The sequence below is a fragment of the Cryptosporidium sp. chipmunk genotype I genome (assembly GCF_004936735.1).
Source record: "Cryptosporidium sp. chipmunk genotype I strain 37763 chromosome Unknown contig_12, whole genome shotgun sequence".
Classification (NCBI taxonomy): domain Eukaryota; phylum Apicomplexa; class Conoidasida; order Eucoccidiorida; family Cryptosporidiidae; genus Cryptosporidium; species Cryptosporidium sp. chipmunk genotype I.
The window spans coordinates 127,123-146,150 of NW_027125585.1; the positions used below are offsets into that span (position 1 = coordinate 127,123).

General features: G+C 30.7%; 7 protein-coding genes across 7 annotated transcripts; 5 read left to right on the forward strand and 2 right to left on the reverse strand.

The window, feature by feature from the left end:
- Positions 1-698: 698 nt before the first annotated feature.
- On the forward strand, positions 699-4,592 carry ELE39_000505 (uncharacterized protein; the record flags this gene model as incomplete). Its single annotated transcript, XM_067343554.1, has 1 exon — positions 699-4,592. One exon carries the CDS (start codon positions 699-701, stop codon positions 4,590-4,592), a length of 3,894 nt encoding a protein of 1,297 aa, XP_067202336.1.
- A 97-nt stretch (positions 4,593-4,689) lies between these two features.
- On the forward strand, positions 4,690-5,853 carry ELE39_000506 (uncharacterized protein; the record flags this gene model as incomplete). The annotated part of the gene is made up of 1 exon (XM_067343555.1): positions 4,690-5,853. The coding sequence occupies one exon, from the start codon at positions 4,690-4,692 to the stop codon at positions 5,851-5,853; it is 1,164 nt and encodes a 387-aa protein (XP_067202337.1).
- A 648-nt stretch (positions 5,854-6,501) lies between these two features.
- On the forward strand, positions 6,502-8,954 carry ELE39_000507 (uncharacterized protein; the record flags this gene model as incomplete). The annotated part of the gene is made up of 4 exons (XM_067343556.1): positions 6,502-6,529; positions 6,679-6,882; positions 6,963-6,991; positions 7,053-8,954. 4 exons carry the CDS (start codon positions 6,502-6,504, stop codon positions 8,952-8,954), a joined length of 2,163 nt encoding a protein of 720 aa, XP_067202338.1.
- A 354-nt stretch (positions 8,955-9,308) lies between these two features.
- Positions 9,309-11,279, forward strand: ELE39_000508 (glycyl-tRNA synthetase; the record flags this gene model as incomplete). The annotated part of the gene is made up of 1 exon (XM_067343557.1): positions 9,309-11,279. One exon carries the CDS (start codon positions 9,309-9,311, stop codon positions 11,277-11,279), a length of 1,971 nt encoding a protein of 656 aa, XP_067202339.1.
- Positions 11,280-11,419: 140 nt separating this feature from the next.
- ELE39_000509 (Ras family) lies at positions 11,420-12,236 on the reverse strand (the record flags this gene model as incomplete). Its single annotated transcript, XM_067343558.1, has 2 exons — positions 11,420-11,961; positions 12,128-12,236. 2 exons carry the CDS (start codon positions 12,234-12,236, stop codon positions 11,420-11,422), a joined length of 651 nt encoding a protein of 216 aa, XP_067202340.1.
- A 1,952-nt stretch (positions 12,237-14,188) lies between these two features.
- On the forward strand, positions 14,189-16,267 carry ELE39_000510 (uncharacterized protein; the record flags this gene model as incomplete). Its single annotated transcript, XM_067343559.1, has 1 exon — positions 14,189-16,267. The coding sequence occupies one exon, from the start codon at positions 14,189-14,191 to the stop codon at positions 16,265-16,267; it is 2,079 nt and encodes a 692-aa protein (XP_067202341.1).
- Positions 16,268-16,526: 259 nt separating this feature from the next.
- Positions 16,527-18,581, reverse strand: ELE39_000511 (uncharacterized protein; the record flags this gene model as incomplete). Its single annotated transcript, XM_067343560.1, has 1 exon — positions 16,527-18,581. One exon carries the CDS (start codon positions 18,579-18,581, stop codon positions 16,527-16,529), a length of 2,055 nt encoding a protein of 684 aa, XP_067202342.1.
- Between the last annotated feature and the right edge of the window lie 447 nt (positions 18,582-19,028).

Sequence of the window (19,028 nt, forward strand, 5' to 3'; positions counted from 1 at the left end):
CAGTTTTTAACATTCCAATTTCTCTTTGGGTTCAAAATGGGACCCACTTATTTCATAAGAATACTTCAACTTTGGTTGACAAAACAGGTAAAAGACTTTGTATCAAGGTAAGTTAAAAGGAATAATAAATGAGGGTTATTGTTATGTATTAATATTTATATACAAACTTATATAGTGCATTATTGAAATGTTTAAAAATAACCAAAAATCAAGTACATATTTGTCCCAGATTTGTGAAGATTTGATGTTGGTAAGTAAAAATGACTAATGAAGTTAATAAAAATCTATATTGGAAAACTCTCAGATGATTAAGTGTGAGAGAGGTAAAGGAGTTGTAAGATTCATAATAAATGAGATGTTGGGAAATGAAAGCAATTTCATTATTGAGGAAATTAACAAAGTCGATGTAAGTTCTTATCTTATGTTTTAAAAAATTCCTTGAATAGCTAATTTAATATAATTTGATGGTAAATTTTGTTATTAGGATGAAATGCTACTTAATAATCTCATAAAATTGAAGTTAACGCTGTTAAACAAACATTTTTCAATTTCTGAAAATATGCAAAGACAAAAATTAAATGAAAATATATTAAATATAATAATTAAAAGTGTAAGTTGATTGGAATAAATAGAGGAAATAAATAAGCACTCTATTATGAATATAAATTTGTTATAATTACTTTAATAAATAATTTTAGATGGATAATTTGAATACAAGAATGAGATCAATGTCAAAATTAATATATATACTATTTGATGACAGACTTTCTATATATTCGAACAGCTTAATAGATGGAATAGCGGAAGATTCTAAAAATCTATCAAGCTTTGGGAAAATGATTTCGAGGATGGATACAGAAAATATTCAATATTTAATTCCAATAGTACTTAAATTAATGGAATGTAACCCAGAAAAAGTATTAAGTAATTTATTTGTTGATAAAGGGTTACATTTATCTAGATTGCTATGTGAAGCCTCGGATAGAAAGATTTACTTTGAATATTTATTAGAGTTTTACTTACATATATTAAACAACTACCCGAATCAATTTGGTAATTTATTAATAGACAAAAGTAATGGTTTAGGCCTAGCAGGTAATAACAAAGAAGATTTGTCCTTAAACATTTTAGTTGGAATAGAAAAGATGACAATGTTTCTAGCAAGATCGAGTAAATACTCTAAAAGCAAGAATTATCATTTGTCCAGAAACTTGGATGTTGATAAATTTCAAGACTCAGAATTTTCAATGAGTGACTTGGAGTGTATGAAGCAACCAGGTTCGGTTCCCACAAGGAATAATTTTTTAATTAATAATTCTATGAACGAAAATAACATATTAGAAGAGATGGGGGAGCATGGAGAAAGGAGTTTGAGGATAAATGAGAGCAGTAGCAGCATTGGGAGCAAGAACATGAACAATAATAGTGTAAGAAATTTAAGTTATGGAAGAAAAGAATTGGTAGAAATAAAAGAATTGGAGGAAAAAAAAGATGTTGATGGAATTAATATGTTTGGGCTACTGAGAAATAGGGAAGAGGATGATAGTAGATTAATGAAGAAGTTGATTCAATTTTTCAAAGGCTTTATGATTTATAAGAACAGAATGGAATTATTTTGGAGCTCTGATAGAGAAAAAGTGGATTTAGAGGATGATTTAGACTCAAGTGGTGATAGCGACTGTAAAAGAAACAAATGGATTATGGACGGAGAGTACTTTGAAGTTGTTCATAAAATAATTGAATGGATAATCGAATTGTTAAGAAACAGTTTAGAAGTGGAATTAGACAACTTAGCCTTGGATTGTATTTTGGAGGTGTTCACACAAGAGAAATGTTGTATTTATAAGGAAGAGAAGCCAGAAGCTGATGAGGAGCTTTCAGACCCTAATAACAGTATAAAAGATAATAATGTATTAGAAAATAGTTCAAATAATTCGCTGAATGCAGAATTAAAAAATGAAAATAAATCAGAAGATTTTATTTTTAATATGAAACCTTTAAACATGAAGTCTAAAAGAGTCACTTTCAAAAGAATTGAAGAAGTACCCCCCAAAAAAAAATTAATGACTTTTAATGATGTGGACAAAAATAAATTAAGTGTCAATGAATGCATGAGTGGCGGGCCAAGATATGACAGTGATACCGGTATAGAGAATAATTTATGTGGAAAATTATGTTTTCACCAGATTTTTGTGATAAAACATGGCCAGTATTTGTTGGACATTTTTTTGGAGCTTTTTGATGACTATTTAAGAAAATTTGGATTGAATTTTATAAGGAGAAAGAGTGGAAATACAAAGAGCTTGTCATTTTATGACCAGAGTTACAAATATATAGTTGACCATGAAGAGCAGATTGAAGAGGTATTAAATAAAATAATCAAGGGAATGAACAATATTTCAGATGGGGTTGCTATCCAATCATGCCCTAGACAGATATTTGCACTAAGTTGGTTTATGGATTTCATTTTATATGGTTTTTTGAATGAAGAATCAGTATTAAGAAGCAAGCCTCCAGTTCCCTTGTATGGTTCGTCAAGTATGGACATGGTAATGAAAGCCAATAATATGGAGCAGCCATTGGAGTACGCACTGTTAAGTATTTCTTCAAAATTTAGTGAGGAAAATAATCAAAGCACTGAAGAGGTTAATCATTTTCAAAAAGGATTAATTAATCAGATTGATAACTTAAATGAAGTGCAAATAGAAATAGTTAACCAAATTATATCTCTCATAGAAAAGATGTGTAAATGTTTGTGTAGAAAGGGTAAAAGAAACTCAAAATTAGAAGGAGAAAATTTAAATGGAAGCTTTTATCAAGTGGATATTAAAAAACTATGGAAACTTAATGGTACAGTTTACAGCAGGGATCTACTATTGGAGTATTTTTCAAATATACTCCAAATTACAGAAAAGTTATTTCGCCTTAAAGGCATTAAAGTTATTCAATTCTTAGATTCTACTGATAAGTTATTTGAATTTTACTCGCGAGAATTAAAAAATAGGGAGCAGAATATAATTAGTTTATCCCAACTATATCTAATTCAGCATATTTTTGATACGAGCTTAACAATTGAATACGAAGTAAAAGATTCTTTTTTAGAAAATAAAGATTCTCAGGCAAATTTCGTATATAATATTTTTTCTATAGTGCTTCAAATTGATAAGAGAATCCAAGATAATCTTGAAGATTTGGATGAAGTAAATGACCAAATCCTGCAGAAAGCAGATAGCAAAATTAAGCTGTTAATTAATAATAAAGTTGGAGCTAAGCTGATATTCAAATGGATTAAAGATCCTAATATTGGAAATCAAGAAATTTACGGAATTAAAACAAACATATTAATAAGATGGATAGTTCACATTTCTAAACAACTATTGCACCCACTTATGACTGAAAATGAAATTACTAGCAGATTGAAGTATTTAAACAAAGAAAGGATTAAAGCTTCTTTGTTATTAGATGATTCTGCTTCAAACGATACAATTTCTATTGTAATTTCTCTCTTAACCTTTTGTTATGGTTATTTTCCAGATCAGGTTATTCTCTTCATTATGAGAAATATTAATAAAGAAGTTAAGGACATTGAATATTCAGGAATATGTGATGTTTCTGAACATATTACTCAAAAGATTAACAATTATGGAAAACCATCTACGTTTGGAAATCTTTCTAACACAAGAAATATCCCAACTAGAGTTCTACTTTATTATTCATTCATACTTTTGGACAATACTAGTAAAAGTGGTAATAATGTTGATTTATTTCAAGATCATTTCTCTAAAAAAAACAAAATTGTTACAAAGATAATTTCCATCTTGTTCAGTTCAAATATAAGGCGCAGGGAATGGTTACTTTGGCATTCAAAGGATTTTGACAAGATTGAACTTTTTTCAAATTCATTACATAATCTTATTCAAGTAAGGGGTGAAATAGGTAGCTATCAGGAGCAAAAGAAAGTCGAAGAACAAATCTTTAAATGGATATATGATCGAAACATTGACTATTCAAGGTATCAGGTCAGTTCTAGACCTTTTTCAATATCTTGTTTTTACTCTGGATTGGTTGACTTCTCAATTTCACCTATTTTAGAGAAATCTATATTGCAGAACGTATCATTTATTAAATTTCAAATCAAACAATTGTTGAATCTTAGCTCAATAAAAGTCAAAAATTTTAGTGAATATGAGCTTGAGGATTTTATTCAAAATTTAAGTATGAACTTAAACTTGTTCATCTTTTCAATTCAAAGTTATATTGAAAGAAATAGTCAGCTTGACTTTGGTGATATACTTACTATTGAAGAAGTTACTTTACCTTTAAAGCTATTTCTAAACATTAATAAAGATGAATTTGATTTCAAATTCAAGGCAATTATTGGGCATTTAACTTTAAAATTCATTTCAGTTTTCTTTAAGCCAAGCTGGAAGCATACAAACCTTCAAGAATTAAGTAAATCAAATTCATCCTCACAAATATTTGGAATTAAGACTTTCACAAGCCTTGATAGTTTTGGAAAAAGTTCCAGCAGAAAAACTTCGAGTATAATGTCTATGCTAGTCAATTTAATGGATGAATTAACAAAGTGGTAAGTTTATTATGTGAATCTAATAATATAGAGGAGCATGACCCTATATTTCTATATTTTTTTAAACCATTTTGATCTTCAGGATGAATGATATTTTCAATATGAATAACTTTGAAAAGTTTTACGTATCTGCTTATTTAGAAACACTTTCAAGTTTGGTCTTGGAATTGGGAATTAAAGATACTCTTTCTGACAGCATTGTGGTTGGATCTGGAGGTGAAAAAGGAGAAATATTTAGACTTAAAATGAGACAATCTTTGATTAATTTGGTTCAAAGCGACTCTACTGCTTCTTTAGTTGAGAAGATTTTAAAATATATTGTTAATTGCAGAAGAAAGGGTAACAATTTGGATGCCAACAAATCAAGTTATTTAATGGCTATCTTAATATTATTGTTTTCAATGTTTTTAAGTAAAGTCCAAATATACAGAACTGACGGAAGGTTAGAAAATATTATTGATTCTATTTTAGCTCACCCAATGTTTTTATTTCATGCTGAAAAAACCTCAAAATGTGGAGTGAATGCCCGTTTTTTGTCTGATGAGTATGATAGTTCGCTTGGAAGTGTAAATACATTGAGTAAAAGTATCAATGTATGTAACTATTGCCTTAGTTTTGGTTTCAATCACACTATGGAAGATATTAAATTAGTAACCATTGTTTCCATTATTGTAACACTACTACGTTTAAATAATACAACTGGTAGAGTAATATCAAAAAGTAACTTAATCAAAGATATGTTTCTACAAAGTATTTCAGGGATTCTAAATACACATCATAAAGCATCGTCAGTAAGTCATGGATATATGGGAATTATATTATCGTCAATATACTTGACATGTGACCAGATTCAGTCGCTAAGCCTTGTACATAATTTATACACTCAAAAGTTCCTTGTAAAAGAGTTTGTTTATGACATTTTAAACTTCGATAAGAATTCAGCCGAAAATTTAAATTTTTCCCCTTGTATGATATTTCACTATTCAGTAATATTTTCTTATTTAGTCTTCATATTGAAGATTACTCCTTGGTGGCTAAATATTTCTGACTTGATCAATCTGGCATTCATAAATAGACTTGGGAAGATTTATAAATCATTACAAGCTTCAGCAATTGTTTATAATGACGAGAATGATATGATTGGAGAGTATTTGCTTAGCTTGACAGAGATTCTTTTAAAGATTTTACTAGAAACAACAATAGCTTATTCTAATTCATCTTCCAGTTATATTCAAGGTAAGTTAATTTCTGAACATATTCTTTAAAAATGCTTAACATAATTAAACACATTTGATTAAATTTTTTAAATATATAATTATTTCAACAAAATTAAACCTTCTTCATATCCAGATGAAAAAAGCACTATAGGTAGTTACGGAGTAATTATTAAGTTAATTCAAGAAATCCTAAAAAACAAAGACAACGAAAACATACAGGATTACAATTTAACATTAGTAAGAGAACATACAAATTCAAAGGGTGCAAGCAGTCTTAAAAATGCCTCAAATTGTAGAAATAGTGCAGGTTCTGGATGCTTTATCTGCGGTTTGGAATATCAGTTTAGGTCTTTCGAAACTAAAGAGAGTTTTTTTGGTAACTTTTTCATTATTCAAATATTGAAGTTTTCAACTATGGAGATATTTAAGAGAATTATTGAAAATTAATTTGGAATTCAAATCTTTATTTAAAATTTAACTTTTTCTTTTAATTTAATATTTATTACTTAAATATTCTATCCACTCAAAATTTGCAAATACATGCATTTGCATGTATTTGCATGTATTTGCATTATGACATTCAAAGCAGGCAAAAAAAAATAACATATATATAAAGAGAGAGAGGAAAAATCAAGTTTTAATAATACAAACAAAAGAACTAAAGATATATAGAGTTAAATATTCAAGAAGTAAAAAATGGAATCGAGAATACTAAAGTTTGAGAGTAAGTTTCTAACAATTGGTATAGGAATAAAAGAGGAGATTATAGTAGAAAATAAAATTTTCTGCTTATAGGTAATATATTTTAATAGGATACCGCTTTAGAATAAACTGATTAACTATTTTCTGTTTCTTTTTTTTTTTTAAATTTAGCCAGTGCAGGTAGGCTGTGGATTGCAGGTACATATGGAATAAACAAAAAGCCCTTTAACAAGAAGATAATTCAGGAAATAGTAGTAAAATCAGAGGTAGCAGATTTTGTCACTTTGGCAAATAATATGAGCTATTCCTTGAGAGTTGCAGCAACATTATTGAGAGGATTAATGCTCATTTACGATAAGCAGTGGATATATTTGGGTAAGTTAGACTTCTCATTCCAATTTGAAAGTGGCTTTTTTAAGAAAAGTAATATTAACTCGCTAATCCATTTTATTTAGAGTCTGACTTGGATAATTTATATTTGAGAGTAAGTCCTGAATTAATTACAAATCTGGAGTTCAATATTAACAAGCCATTACTGAAAATAGTTTAGGGAAGGAAGAAATGATACAGAAAACAAAAACAGTTGCAATTCATTAGTTAGGAGAAGTGGAGGAAGTAACAAAAAGAAGAATTCCTTATTGACTGAGTTGATTTCAATAGATTCATCACTTAGTTTGAATGGTGACTATTCAAGTAACAGCAATAATACTGATAAAAATGTGGAGTTGATATTGCCATTAGATACTGAAAATTTTATTTTAGACTTATCAGGCAAAAATATAGATGAGTTGAATTTTGGAGATATTCTCTTCAAAGGTAATGAAAATAATTCAAATATCGGAAGAATCGAGGATATTACCCTTCCTGAGATTAATGGGAATAAATCCAAGTTTTCAAGAGAGTTTGGATTTGAAGAAAACTTTTTAAGTTTAGAGGAGAGTAATAATGACGAAAACAAAGATGGAGGTGGAAATTTTGAAGGAAGAACTGGCGGAAAGAAATCATCTGAAAGAAGAGGGGAAAGCCAAATGGTACTCTGGTCTTCAATAAACAATGAGGATTTTATGTTTCAAGGAGAGGAGAATGAGGAATTACTTGAAGAAATGGAGAGAATAAAGTTAACCTCTGAGAAAAGAAAATCAATAGATCAAGATAAAGAACATCCATTTGTCGATGAAACTACTGAGGTAGTTTGTGAGGCTCAAAATCGGGGGGAAAGTAGAAAAAGAACTAGATGTTTAAGTCATCTTGATGTTGATTTACAGTTTAAAGGAATCAGCTCCAATAATAAGAATCAGCTTGAAATGTTATTATTCGATGATGAAATGATTGCTAGTATGAATGAAAGATCAAGGGGATGGGACTCATATAAGTGGTGGCAAATAAAAACCCAAAAAAGTGAACAAAATCAATTTTTAATAAAATTTCAAACTCTTGCAATTCGTAGTATGAGGAAATACAAGAGAATTTCAGCATCAAACCATATTGAAAGTAATTTAGACAATTATGGAGCGATAGAAAAGCATAGAGGTGAGTATGGTATGGGACCTGAGTATAATAATGTTGATTTGGGATTTGATCATTTTAATATGGACGATGATTTTGTTGGATCTCCAAGTAATCATCGTTTCAAAAATGGCCGTGATACTATCGAAAGTTCTGTCAATTACTATGGAGATGGTTTGAATTCCTCAGATGGAGCAAGATTACAAAGCGGAAGAGAGTCTATGATATTTTCAGATAGTAGAAGAGGCTCCAGTTCTGGAGTTAGGTTATCAACTATGTTAGAAACTGGGTCAATATTATCATACAATAGTTCTCCTTTCCAGTTTGAAAAAAACTTGATGGGAATCCAAAGAGATTCAGCTAATTCTGAACTGAAAAGAATTGTGAGAACTGGCAGACTTAGTGGATCAATAGTGAACGATTGCTATGATAAGCAGCACAGAACAAATACTATTGCAACTAGTATTAGTGATATCTTTTGTATGGAGGAAATTAAATCATCCAATTGGAGTAAGAGCGGAATTACCACAAGTAGCGGAACTTATAACTTAAAAACTTATACTGTTCAGAAGTTTATTGCATCAAGAATGAAGGAGATCCGAGAAATTAGAAAGATTAACGAAGAAAATGGGTACTTAGTAAATCAAAGCACTTTAAATAAAGAAAATTCCGGTGGGAATAACAGAAGAGAGGAAAAGAATTCCAAAATTATCAATGGAGATAAAAACAATAAAGATATTGAATTTAATGATGATGAAGAAGAAATGTCAATTTACTTGAGTGAATTGTTACCAGAAAAGACTGTTACAAAATGTACTGCTGCCATTTTTTTCTACCATCTATTAGTTCTTGCAACATACAATGAAATCAAGCTCACCCAAAATGCTCCTGGAGGTAATATTAAAATTACAAAAACAAGTTCATTCAATGAAGAAAGCTAAGTGTAAAGCTGCCTTATATTCTTTTATAATATTTCATGGTAATTTTTAGCAAAAAAAAAGGCGGCAAATTTTAATACCTACAGCTTAGTCTAATAAACTACTTGTAATATTTATTTTTAATATTTTATATAATGAATAATTAAAACTGGATCACTAAAAAAAAAAAATCAAATAATCAAAATCGAGAGGGAAAACTAGATTTAAAGTGGGAAATTATTTTCTTCAATACTTTCTCGCTATTGCTGGAAGTACTTAATATAGTTTAAAGAATCAAGGAAAAGAAAGGATTGAAGCATAAAATAAAGAATTCAATCATTTGCTTAGAAATTTGAACGAGTAAATTTAAATTAAAGAATGAATCGGAAAACTCTGGTAGAAAGAAGAGATGCTCTTGAGAATCTTTTGAAGAGAAGGTTTTTTATAGCCCCATCTTTTGAAATATATGGAGGAGTAGCGGGATTATTTGACTATGGTCCTCCAGGATGTGCATTAAAGTCTGAGGTCGAAAGTTTTTGGAGAAGGCATTTTGTATTGGCTGAAGATATGTTAGAGATTAGTGCAACTTGTTTAACTCCATATAACCCTTTGAAGGCTTCAGGTCATGTTGATAGGTTTACTGATTCAATGATAACGGATATTAAAACTAATGAGTATTACAGAGCTGATAAAGTTTTAGAGGAATATGTTGAGAATAGATTAAAGGAAAAATCTTCGAATCCCCCAAAGTCAGAGCAAGAGAAGAACGAGTTAGAAGCTTTGGGAATTAAAGCTGGTTCAATGAGTATTGATGAAATAAAAGAAAGTTTGAATAAATACCAAATTAAGCCACCAAGTGGTGGGGAGTGGTCAGAACCTTATCCATTTAATTTAATGTTTAGAACAAAAATTGGTCCCAAAGAGGTAGAAGGAAAGAATGATAGTGTTGGTTTTATGAGACCTGAAACAGCACAAGGAATTTTTGTGAATTTTAAAAGATTATACGAATATAATGGTAAAAAGCTCCCATTTTCAGTAGCTCAGATTGGTTTGGGATTTAGAAATGAAATTGCTCCTAGAAACGGGCTCTTGAGAGTTAGAGAATTCCAGATGGCTGAAATTGAACATTTTGTGCATCCTGATAGAAAGAATCATCCTAAATTCCATGATGTTGCTTCCAAGTGTCTTCCATTATATTCAAGCAAGACTCAACTTAAAAATGGTGAAATTGAGAGAAATATTACATTAAAAGAAGCAGTTCATGGCAAAGAGAAGATCATTAATAATGAAACTTTGGCTTATTTCTTATCTAGAACTTATGATTTTCTTGTTTCTATCGGAATTAACCCACAAGGAATAAGATTCAGACAACATTTAAGTACTGAAATGGCACATTATGCAAGTGACTGCTGGGATGCAGAGATTTTGACTTCATATGGATGGATTGAATGTGCAGGCCATGCTGATAGATCGTGTTATGATTTATTACAGCATTCAAAAGCAACAAAAAATGATTTATTTGCATCTGAAAAGTATGATGAGCCTCAATTTAAAACAGTTTTAGTACTGAATTTAAATAAACCATTGATAGGAAAAACCTTCAAACAAGAAGCATCATTAGTAACAGAAGCTTTACAGGAACTTGCAAATAAAGGAGACAATAGTTTCCAGGAAAAGCTCAATCAATCTAATAAGGCTGTTTTAAACTATAAATCTTGTGAAAATGGTAAAGAATATCAGTGGGAGATATCATCAGAAATGGTTAAATTTGAATTTCAGACAAAGAAAGTAACAGAGGAGCAATTTACTCCTGCTGTAATCGAGCCTTCATTTGGAATTGGTAGAATAATATATTGTTTATTAGAGCATAGCTTCAAAATTAGAGATGATTTATTTGAAGTTCAGGATCAGAATACTGGTAATAAAAATACAAATAGCTCAGCTGATAATGAAATGCAGAGAAGTTACTTGTCTTTGCCAGCTTTAATTGCTCCAGTAAAGTGCTCGATCTTGCCTATTAGTTCAAATACAATCTTCAACGATTTGATAAGTCTTTTACATAAAAGCTTTATTAATCATGGTATCTCATGTAAAGTAGATACTTCATCAGCTTCAATTGGAAGAAGATATGCAAGAACTGACGAAATTGGTATTCCTTTTGGCATTACTATAGATTTCCAAAGTATAAAGGATGATACTGTAACATTAAGAGAGAGAGATTCAATGAAACAAGTTAGAATATCGTCAGCAGAGGCGGCATCTGTGATTTTAAGGATTATTAATCAACAAATTACTTGGGAAAATGTTTTGGAAAGCTATCCAATATTCACTCAACAATCAAATGAGTAGAGGTCGCTTTTTGAATTATTGATATTTACTTAATAATGTAAAATAATAGTAAATCTTAAAGAAAAAAATGGTTATTATAAACAATTTTAAATGAAGTCTGTGTATCTATTTATTCCTAAGCAGATTTTCCTCTAATCATTCTAACAACATCTCCCAGAACGGCTATTTTCATCATCTTTGTTGGATGAAGTAAGTTGTGCTCTAGATGGAGCCTGAGCTCCAGAAGATGTCATCGTACTTGGATCAATTGTTCCATCTTCAATCTTACTTAGAATAAGCCTTGTCACTTTGACAAAGACTTCTTCCACTCCTTCGCCAGTTAATGCACTGGTTTCTAAAAATAGTATATCATTTTCCTGAGCACATCTGCTTGCTTCTAGAAATGTAACTTGTCTTTTATCTTTAAGATCTAGCTTATTTCCGACTCCAATAATGGATATATCCACTCTGGCCAATGTTCTTGCATCAGCAAGCCAATTGACCAAATGGTTATATGATTCTCTGTTCGTTATATCATAAACAATAAGAGCTCCTGCTGCTCCTCTATAATAAGATCTTGTAACTGAACGGTATCTTTCTTGTCCTGCAGTGTCCCAAATTTGAAGTTTGATTCTTTTGCCTCCTGCAGTAATAATCTTTGACCCAAATTCAACTCCAATTGTGTGCGAAGATCCTTTCTTGACTAAGATTTAAATTAAGAATCAAATGTGAAGGGAAAATAAGTCAATGGTTTCTAATAGTTAAATGACGATAAATACTCCGTAATTATTCTAATACTTAGAAGAAGGGTTCATTTTATATTTAGATTTATCATCACTTAGTTTTCTTTTTTAGGAAAACAAACTTACATTTATTCTCTATAAATTGGTGAAGTAGACACGATTTTCCTGCTCCAGCATCTCCAATGACTATGAACTTAAACAAGTAATCATATTGTTCTTTTTCTTGTCTTGACATTTTCCTTTTTTATAGTAAAAATATATTAAATAAAATTCAAGCCAAGCTTCAGTTCATATATATTATTGTTTAAGTGGTTAAAAAAAAAAGAAAATCCTTGTTTTAAATAGTAAAGAGATTATTTAATTAATTTGATAAATGGGTTCCCAAACTATCAATTTTAGTTTCACACTTAGATTAACAAATTAATTTGTGACGAACTTCGAAATCCAAGACAAATTTCTTTGCTTTTTTCAAACTTACCTAGAATACAGTAAAAATAATCAAGGAAGCTAATGTATTCCCAAACTTCTCACTTCCAAAGACTCTAGTTCATAAAAACCCCACAGTTATTCTTCTTTTTTAATTTTTTATTTTCTACTATTTCTTCTTCCCTTCCTCAATTCTCTAATTTTTATTTTTTACATTTAGACTCACAAATCAGTTTTTGGCGCCTGCATGGCGCCAACAGATCAAAGAAATTTATTATAACAAATAATTTAGAGTCAGATTGTAAAAAAGGAAAATCAGAATCTTGAAAAGAATTCATAGTTTTAGAAAAAATCTCAGAATTGCGTATGGTAATAACTTCACACAAGTTTAACTACTTCCTAGTAAATATTTTAAGACTATTCTTACACTTACTTTTAGTGCTTATTAACTTTTCAATAAACAAAATCCGCCCCTCTCCCACATTTCAACTGATACCGGTGTTATTCCATAGTTGTCCACATGAAATTTGTTAATAATAAAGTAATAATAATTATTGCATGTGGACACATGCAATAGTTGTCAAAGTTTGCAAATAAAAAACGCAGACATATGGTTTTGCTTTGATAAGTGTTTGTACATATGGAAAAGACAAATTACTTTTTTCCTGAATTTATATTCATTTATTAATAACAGTAATAACGTTTTTATTTTTCAGAAGTCAAGAGATTGCAACCTTTTGGAGGAAGATGTAAACAAATGGATTAGTTAAGTTGAGGAATTACAGTATTGGGAATAAAAGGGAGAAAGTGGGACGTGAAAGAAAGATTTTAAAAAAATGACGAGGAGTCCGAATTTTTCCATTAAAGTTCAAATTTTGTATATCTCCAGTTTAATAAAAAGGTTAAATTTAGACTATCTAATTGATTAATTAGTTAACAGTATTAAAATCAAGTTATTCATTATTTAAAGAGAGAATTTAATAATATTAAGATACCAAAATTCAGGTTTGGCGGGAGTACACACAGAATTAATGATACTTGAAAATTGGATTTGATAGAGGGTGGATGTGGAAGGATATTATATTATGCATTGGATTTTATTTTAATGATCTCGCCACCTCTGACAGTTATTCATAATAATAATAATTATTATTGCTATTATAACAGTAATACCAGTAATAAATATTATATTATTGCTATTTAATTGCAATCTTTTTTCTTATTGGTTTTGTTTCACAGAAGTTGATACTTGAGCAATAAATACAGTGTAATAAAGAAATTGTGATTGAACTAAAATTTTAAAGCGTATTGTATGGCAAATAATGTATACAGATTAGTCTAAAGAAGAAATATACGAGAACAAAGGTTTTTTTTTTTGATGTAAACAGGTAATAAAGTGAATAAATTTTAGGATTTAATAATTTGTTCATATTTTTTTAAAATCTAATTGTGCTTGATATATTTTAAAGTGGGGCGAGATCGTTTTGGTTCAAAATCTAGAGTATAATCATTATAAATCAGGTAAACTTAGTAGCAAGGTTCAAGTAAAGCTATATGATCTCCATATTACCATTTCAAAATTGTAATAAGGTTATTCAAATATACAGTGCAATATCTAATTAAGTGTTTTCAAATATAACAAAAATAATAAAGGTAGCAGGTTCAGACTCAGGTCAATTTCAGGTTTGGAATAAAGATTAAAAGTGTTGTTTATTATAATCTTTAATATTTAATTTTTAAGAATTTTTGAAACTAGAGAAAATGAAGTGCAGCTCAAAGATAGAACGAGCAAAAGAGTTAAAATCTGATGAGGATGTGAAGATAGTAAAGCACTCAAGTGAATTAGGTGTGGAGCTTCCAACTTTGGAAACTACGGATTCTATTGATAGGCAATCCAGCGATTCAACTAGTTTAGCTCAAAATATTAGTATAACTCCTACAAGGTGTCCTAAAGAAAAAAGAATCTCAAATATTGAATATATGGGTTCTCTTGGAAAAGATATGAAAGATGTAAGTCTAAATCAGGGTGATGTTTCAAATGCATTTGGATCACATTCCTCTTCTTTGGTGAATAGCGTTGAAAGAACGACAGCTCCCTCATCAATGATGGGTAGTCTTTCTAGATATGATAGTTGTTATGGCTCGAACTTAAGCCCAAGCACAAATTTTCAAACTCCTTGTGGAAGAAATCCTAAGAAAAGAAATATCTCAAATCCGTGTTTAGGTGAAAGTTTTCAAAATAAGGAAAATGATAAGTCAAATAACTCAAATTTTTTGGGGTCTAAGAAGGACTTAGTAGAATCTACTGGCCAAACAAGCATTTCAGGAGTATCGAATAGTGCAATTCAACCTAATCAGATCAGTGGTTCGGTTCTTCTTTCCGCTGTTCTTCAGGTTATAGCCTCCATTCAAAAACTGAAAAGTGGTGAACAACTTAATGGAGTTGGCAGAGGTAGAATGGTAACAAATACTGCAAATATAAATAGTGCTAATACTGTTGTGAGTAATGTTGCAACCGTTAATAATAATTCTGCAGCACAGATCCTTGGCTCAAAACTCCCTGGGGTACATCCAACTACAGCGGCTTTAGCTTTAGCGTATTCTCTTTCAGTTGTAGCTTCTGCGAAAAAAACTTCAGGCGGAGCAGCAATAAACTCTGATGATATTATTCAAAGTATAAATCAAATAGTTCCAGAAAAGATCAGTGGCTGCAACTTCGCAGAAAATGCTGATAATACGAAAATTACTGGTGAGCTTATACAAAGCATTGTTTCATCCCTAAGTTCTTTGATTTCTCATTCTCAGGGAGAATCCAGAAGCACTATTCAAAGGAGGGATACAGATTACTTAGTTTCTCCAAACAAGGCAAGTGAATTTAATGATATTTCCAAGCTGTCAAAGCCAGGAGTGGATTCCAAAGTCTCAGGTCCTTCCTATAACTTGAAACTTCCTCCAATGGATTTCATAATAAATGAAAAATCAATGTGTAACAATTCTAGAAAAGTTACTAGCTTTCAAAATGTTGGGAAAAATGACAGTTTCAGTCCAAATAAGTCAACTTTCCTAGATATGACCAATAATAATATATGTAATGCAAACAATTATAAGTTGCATCCATATTTAGATGCAGAGTCGAGTTCAGGAATTAATTCTGGAATTGAAAATTCTTTTGGTCAGATCGAGTATACTAATCGAGTTTCTCAAATAAATGGAGTTAATCACTCTAAGAGCGTGATTAGTAATGCTGAAAGTGTTCAAACTGAAGTTAACAATTCTCAACAAATACGTGAGAGTAATAATCCTTTTTCCTTGATATTGTCCGAGATTTCTAGATGCTCAGAGAAAAAAATTATCCTTGAATCTAGCAATAATTGTATATGGAATGATTTGTCGTATAACCAAGTATTTGATCATGTTGATTTTCAAGCTCCATTTACTCGTAAGCACGCTTATATGAGGAACGAACTGGTACTTTATAACAAGCCAATATTGGAAATTGACCATGGAGGAGACTCATTCTCAATGCCCAGTTATGTCCGCATTCCAAGTACTAATCATCTAAGCTCTAATAACAGAAGTTCGTATTCACATAATTATAATTTAAATCATTCTAATACATATAGTGGCTCCAAACTCCATTTTATCTCTTCATCCAAATATCCACCATCAAATAATTATGATCTCTATAGTTTGTACAAGTACAATCCCAGGATCCAATCATTCTGTGATGATCTTCTTGTAAACTCCGGTGACAGAAAGAATTCCCAAATATTTAATTCCATCAACTACTTAATGCAAATTGTTGGCGACGGAGGCATGAATAATAATAATAACAAATAAACCTAATCTATTTCTTCCAAAACACTTATTCCATCTCACACAGTCATATTCTTGCATATGTTCATTTGAACGTACTATATAAAAACGAATATCTTTTCAATGATTGAACATTACATTTAAGTTTATTCCTTGGTATTAATGGGTATTCACCTAGTCACTTATTGTACTTCTCTTTAAAAGATTAATATAAAGCTTTTATAGATTTGAATGCCTATTTTTTCCAGTATTATAGCATAATATATTCATCCCTTCATCTCTTTTAATATTTATTCCCGTAACACGAAAAATTTGCTCCTCCAGGGATCGAACCCTGGTGGTTGCGCATATCCATGTAATTTCCATCACCGGTGCCACTAGTGCATGTAAAATTGGGGTTGGCGCCATTTCTATTATTATTACTATTATAAATATATGGATTGCCTAAACTATTTCCATTATAGTATTGGTTGTTTACTGAATACTGATTACCTTCAAAGTTTGTTGTGGCTTGACCTGCGTTTCCATTTTGATATGGCAGTTGTGTGTGTTGTAGTTGTAATTTATCGGTGTGTGAAAAATATTGGGAGTGAATATGCAAATTTTGACTTAAATTCGAGTATATTTGTTGTGTTTGTGGCTGGGAATGGAAAGAAGCCGGAAACTCGGAGCCATTATTATGGCTATAGAATTGAATTCCCCCGCTATTTTGTTGAATTTCTTGTGCCATGAATGCATTATTTGGAGCACCATAGGGAAACTGTGAATAGTTATTTTGGAAGTCCTGAAGTAAGAAATTTCCTTGGTTGTATCCAAACTCCGCACTTGAAGTTCGTCTTGTTACTTGGTTTTGGTGGTTACCTTTTCCGAAGCCTAAATCATAATTAGATAAGAAATTATGCCCATAAATATTCCCGTTTCCAAATTGCTTAAATCGATTAAAGTTCTTATCTTTGTTGCATTGAAATCTTCCTCCACAGTTTATAAAATTCTGGTTTGGTGATCTTTTATTGTTTTTACTCCTAGAGTGGTAGCTTTGATTACTATTATTAGGTTTCTTCTGATGTTCTTTCTGCTTCTTAAGTGGGCCATTATTTGCAATAGAATCCTCGACGGCAGATTCTTGAATATTACCCAAATTATCATACTTTTCTACAAACTTCTTGATTGAAACCTCGTTCAAACCAACACTAATATCATCACCACTCTCTTCTTGTCCATCGTCTTCCTCATCGTCTTCATCGTAAACATCAGGGATAGCTTCTCCATTTTGAACTTCAGACCTAAAGGAGCTGTCATCTTTGCCACTAGGGCTTAGATTACTCAACACTTTAGTTTTGGGATCTTTTTTGAAGTCCTTGTTAGAGAAAGGAGATTTTGATGTATTTGAAGTGAATAATGTACTTTTTTTATTTCCAGAATTTGTGCTTGATAAATAGCTACATTGTATTTTGCCGGCTTTACCTAATATAGTAGAATGCCTACGATCACAATATATTCTGGTACCTTTTTTAAGAAGATTCTTGTCAACATTACTTTGCTTAGATAAGACATAAAATGGAGATGAAATAGGGCCAAAAGTGTCTATAATAGCTCCTACTATAGTCTTATCCTCCAAACATAAAACTGATCCCAAATCTAACATTATAGTGGATGGGTCACTTTTTACTATGAAGATTCCCTCCATACCAAATATTGTTCCATCATCTATTACGGAGTAAATTTCCCCAACAAATTCACAAGGAAGACTGATATCTACCTTTTCTGGCATATCCAAAATCTCAATATTTGGTAGCCAGCTCAATTTCTCTTCGAAGCCATCTAACTGGTGTTCCTTTCCTATATTACTATGCTTTCCCTTCTTAATTACCTCATCTTCTGATTCTGCCATCTCATTTTCGCATTCACTAATATCAGATAATGTATTCTTTGTCCCCTTATTTTTATCCAAAGCAATACCAAACTGCGCTAAATAATCATTAGATAGCTTCTCACCTAAACTTTCATACTTAGATCCCTGGCATTCAGAAACCTTATGGCGGTAGATCATTTCCTTTCTAATTAACTCCTTAATCTCAGTGTCCTCATTTTCACTGGATTCATATCCATCATTTTCAGAATTATCCAACTCTTCATCTGTTAAAATAATATCAATGTTTTCTGACGACTTCTCAATTGGTGTTCTCCTGCCTCTAGAAGAATCTATCCCAGTCAGAATGGACACAGACTTATAATTCTCCAATTCTGCAAACTTGGATGCCAACAACAAATCATCAATTTCTGTCTCCCCATCGATAACTATCTGACCTTCACATAACTCACCAGCTTGTGCTTCCATTTCCTAATTTTGATGAGAAAAGTCCTCCAAATGAAAGCTCTTTTCTCCTAAATATTTAATTTTTATTATTTATATATTACGTGTCAAAATTGACATGCTTTTGGCGCCTAAGTGGTGAATATATCTTTATTATTTACCAGGGGAAAAAGTGTAAAAAATTTCGGGGGTAAAATAAAACAGAAAAGATGGAGGAGTGCGAAAGAGAGAGACAGAGAAAAAGAGCGAGAAGATTCCTGTTAGGGTTTACTTATGTCTGGGGTTCAAAGATTTTTTTTTTGCGTTGATTTTTTTTTTTTCTCCCAGTTATTGAATTAATATTATTTAGTATATATTTTAAAAAAATAATTCAAAAAAAAGTTGGCGCCATTTGTTTTAATATGTATTTATTTGATAAATTCCTTAAATATATATATATTTTTAATTATTGTAAAAAATCAAGAAATAAAG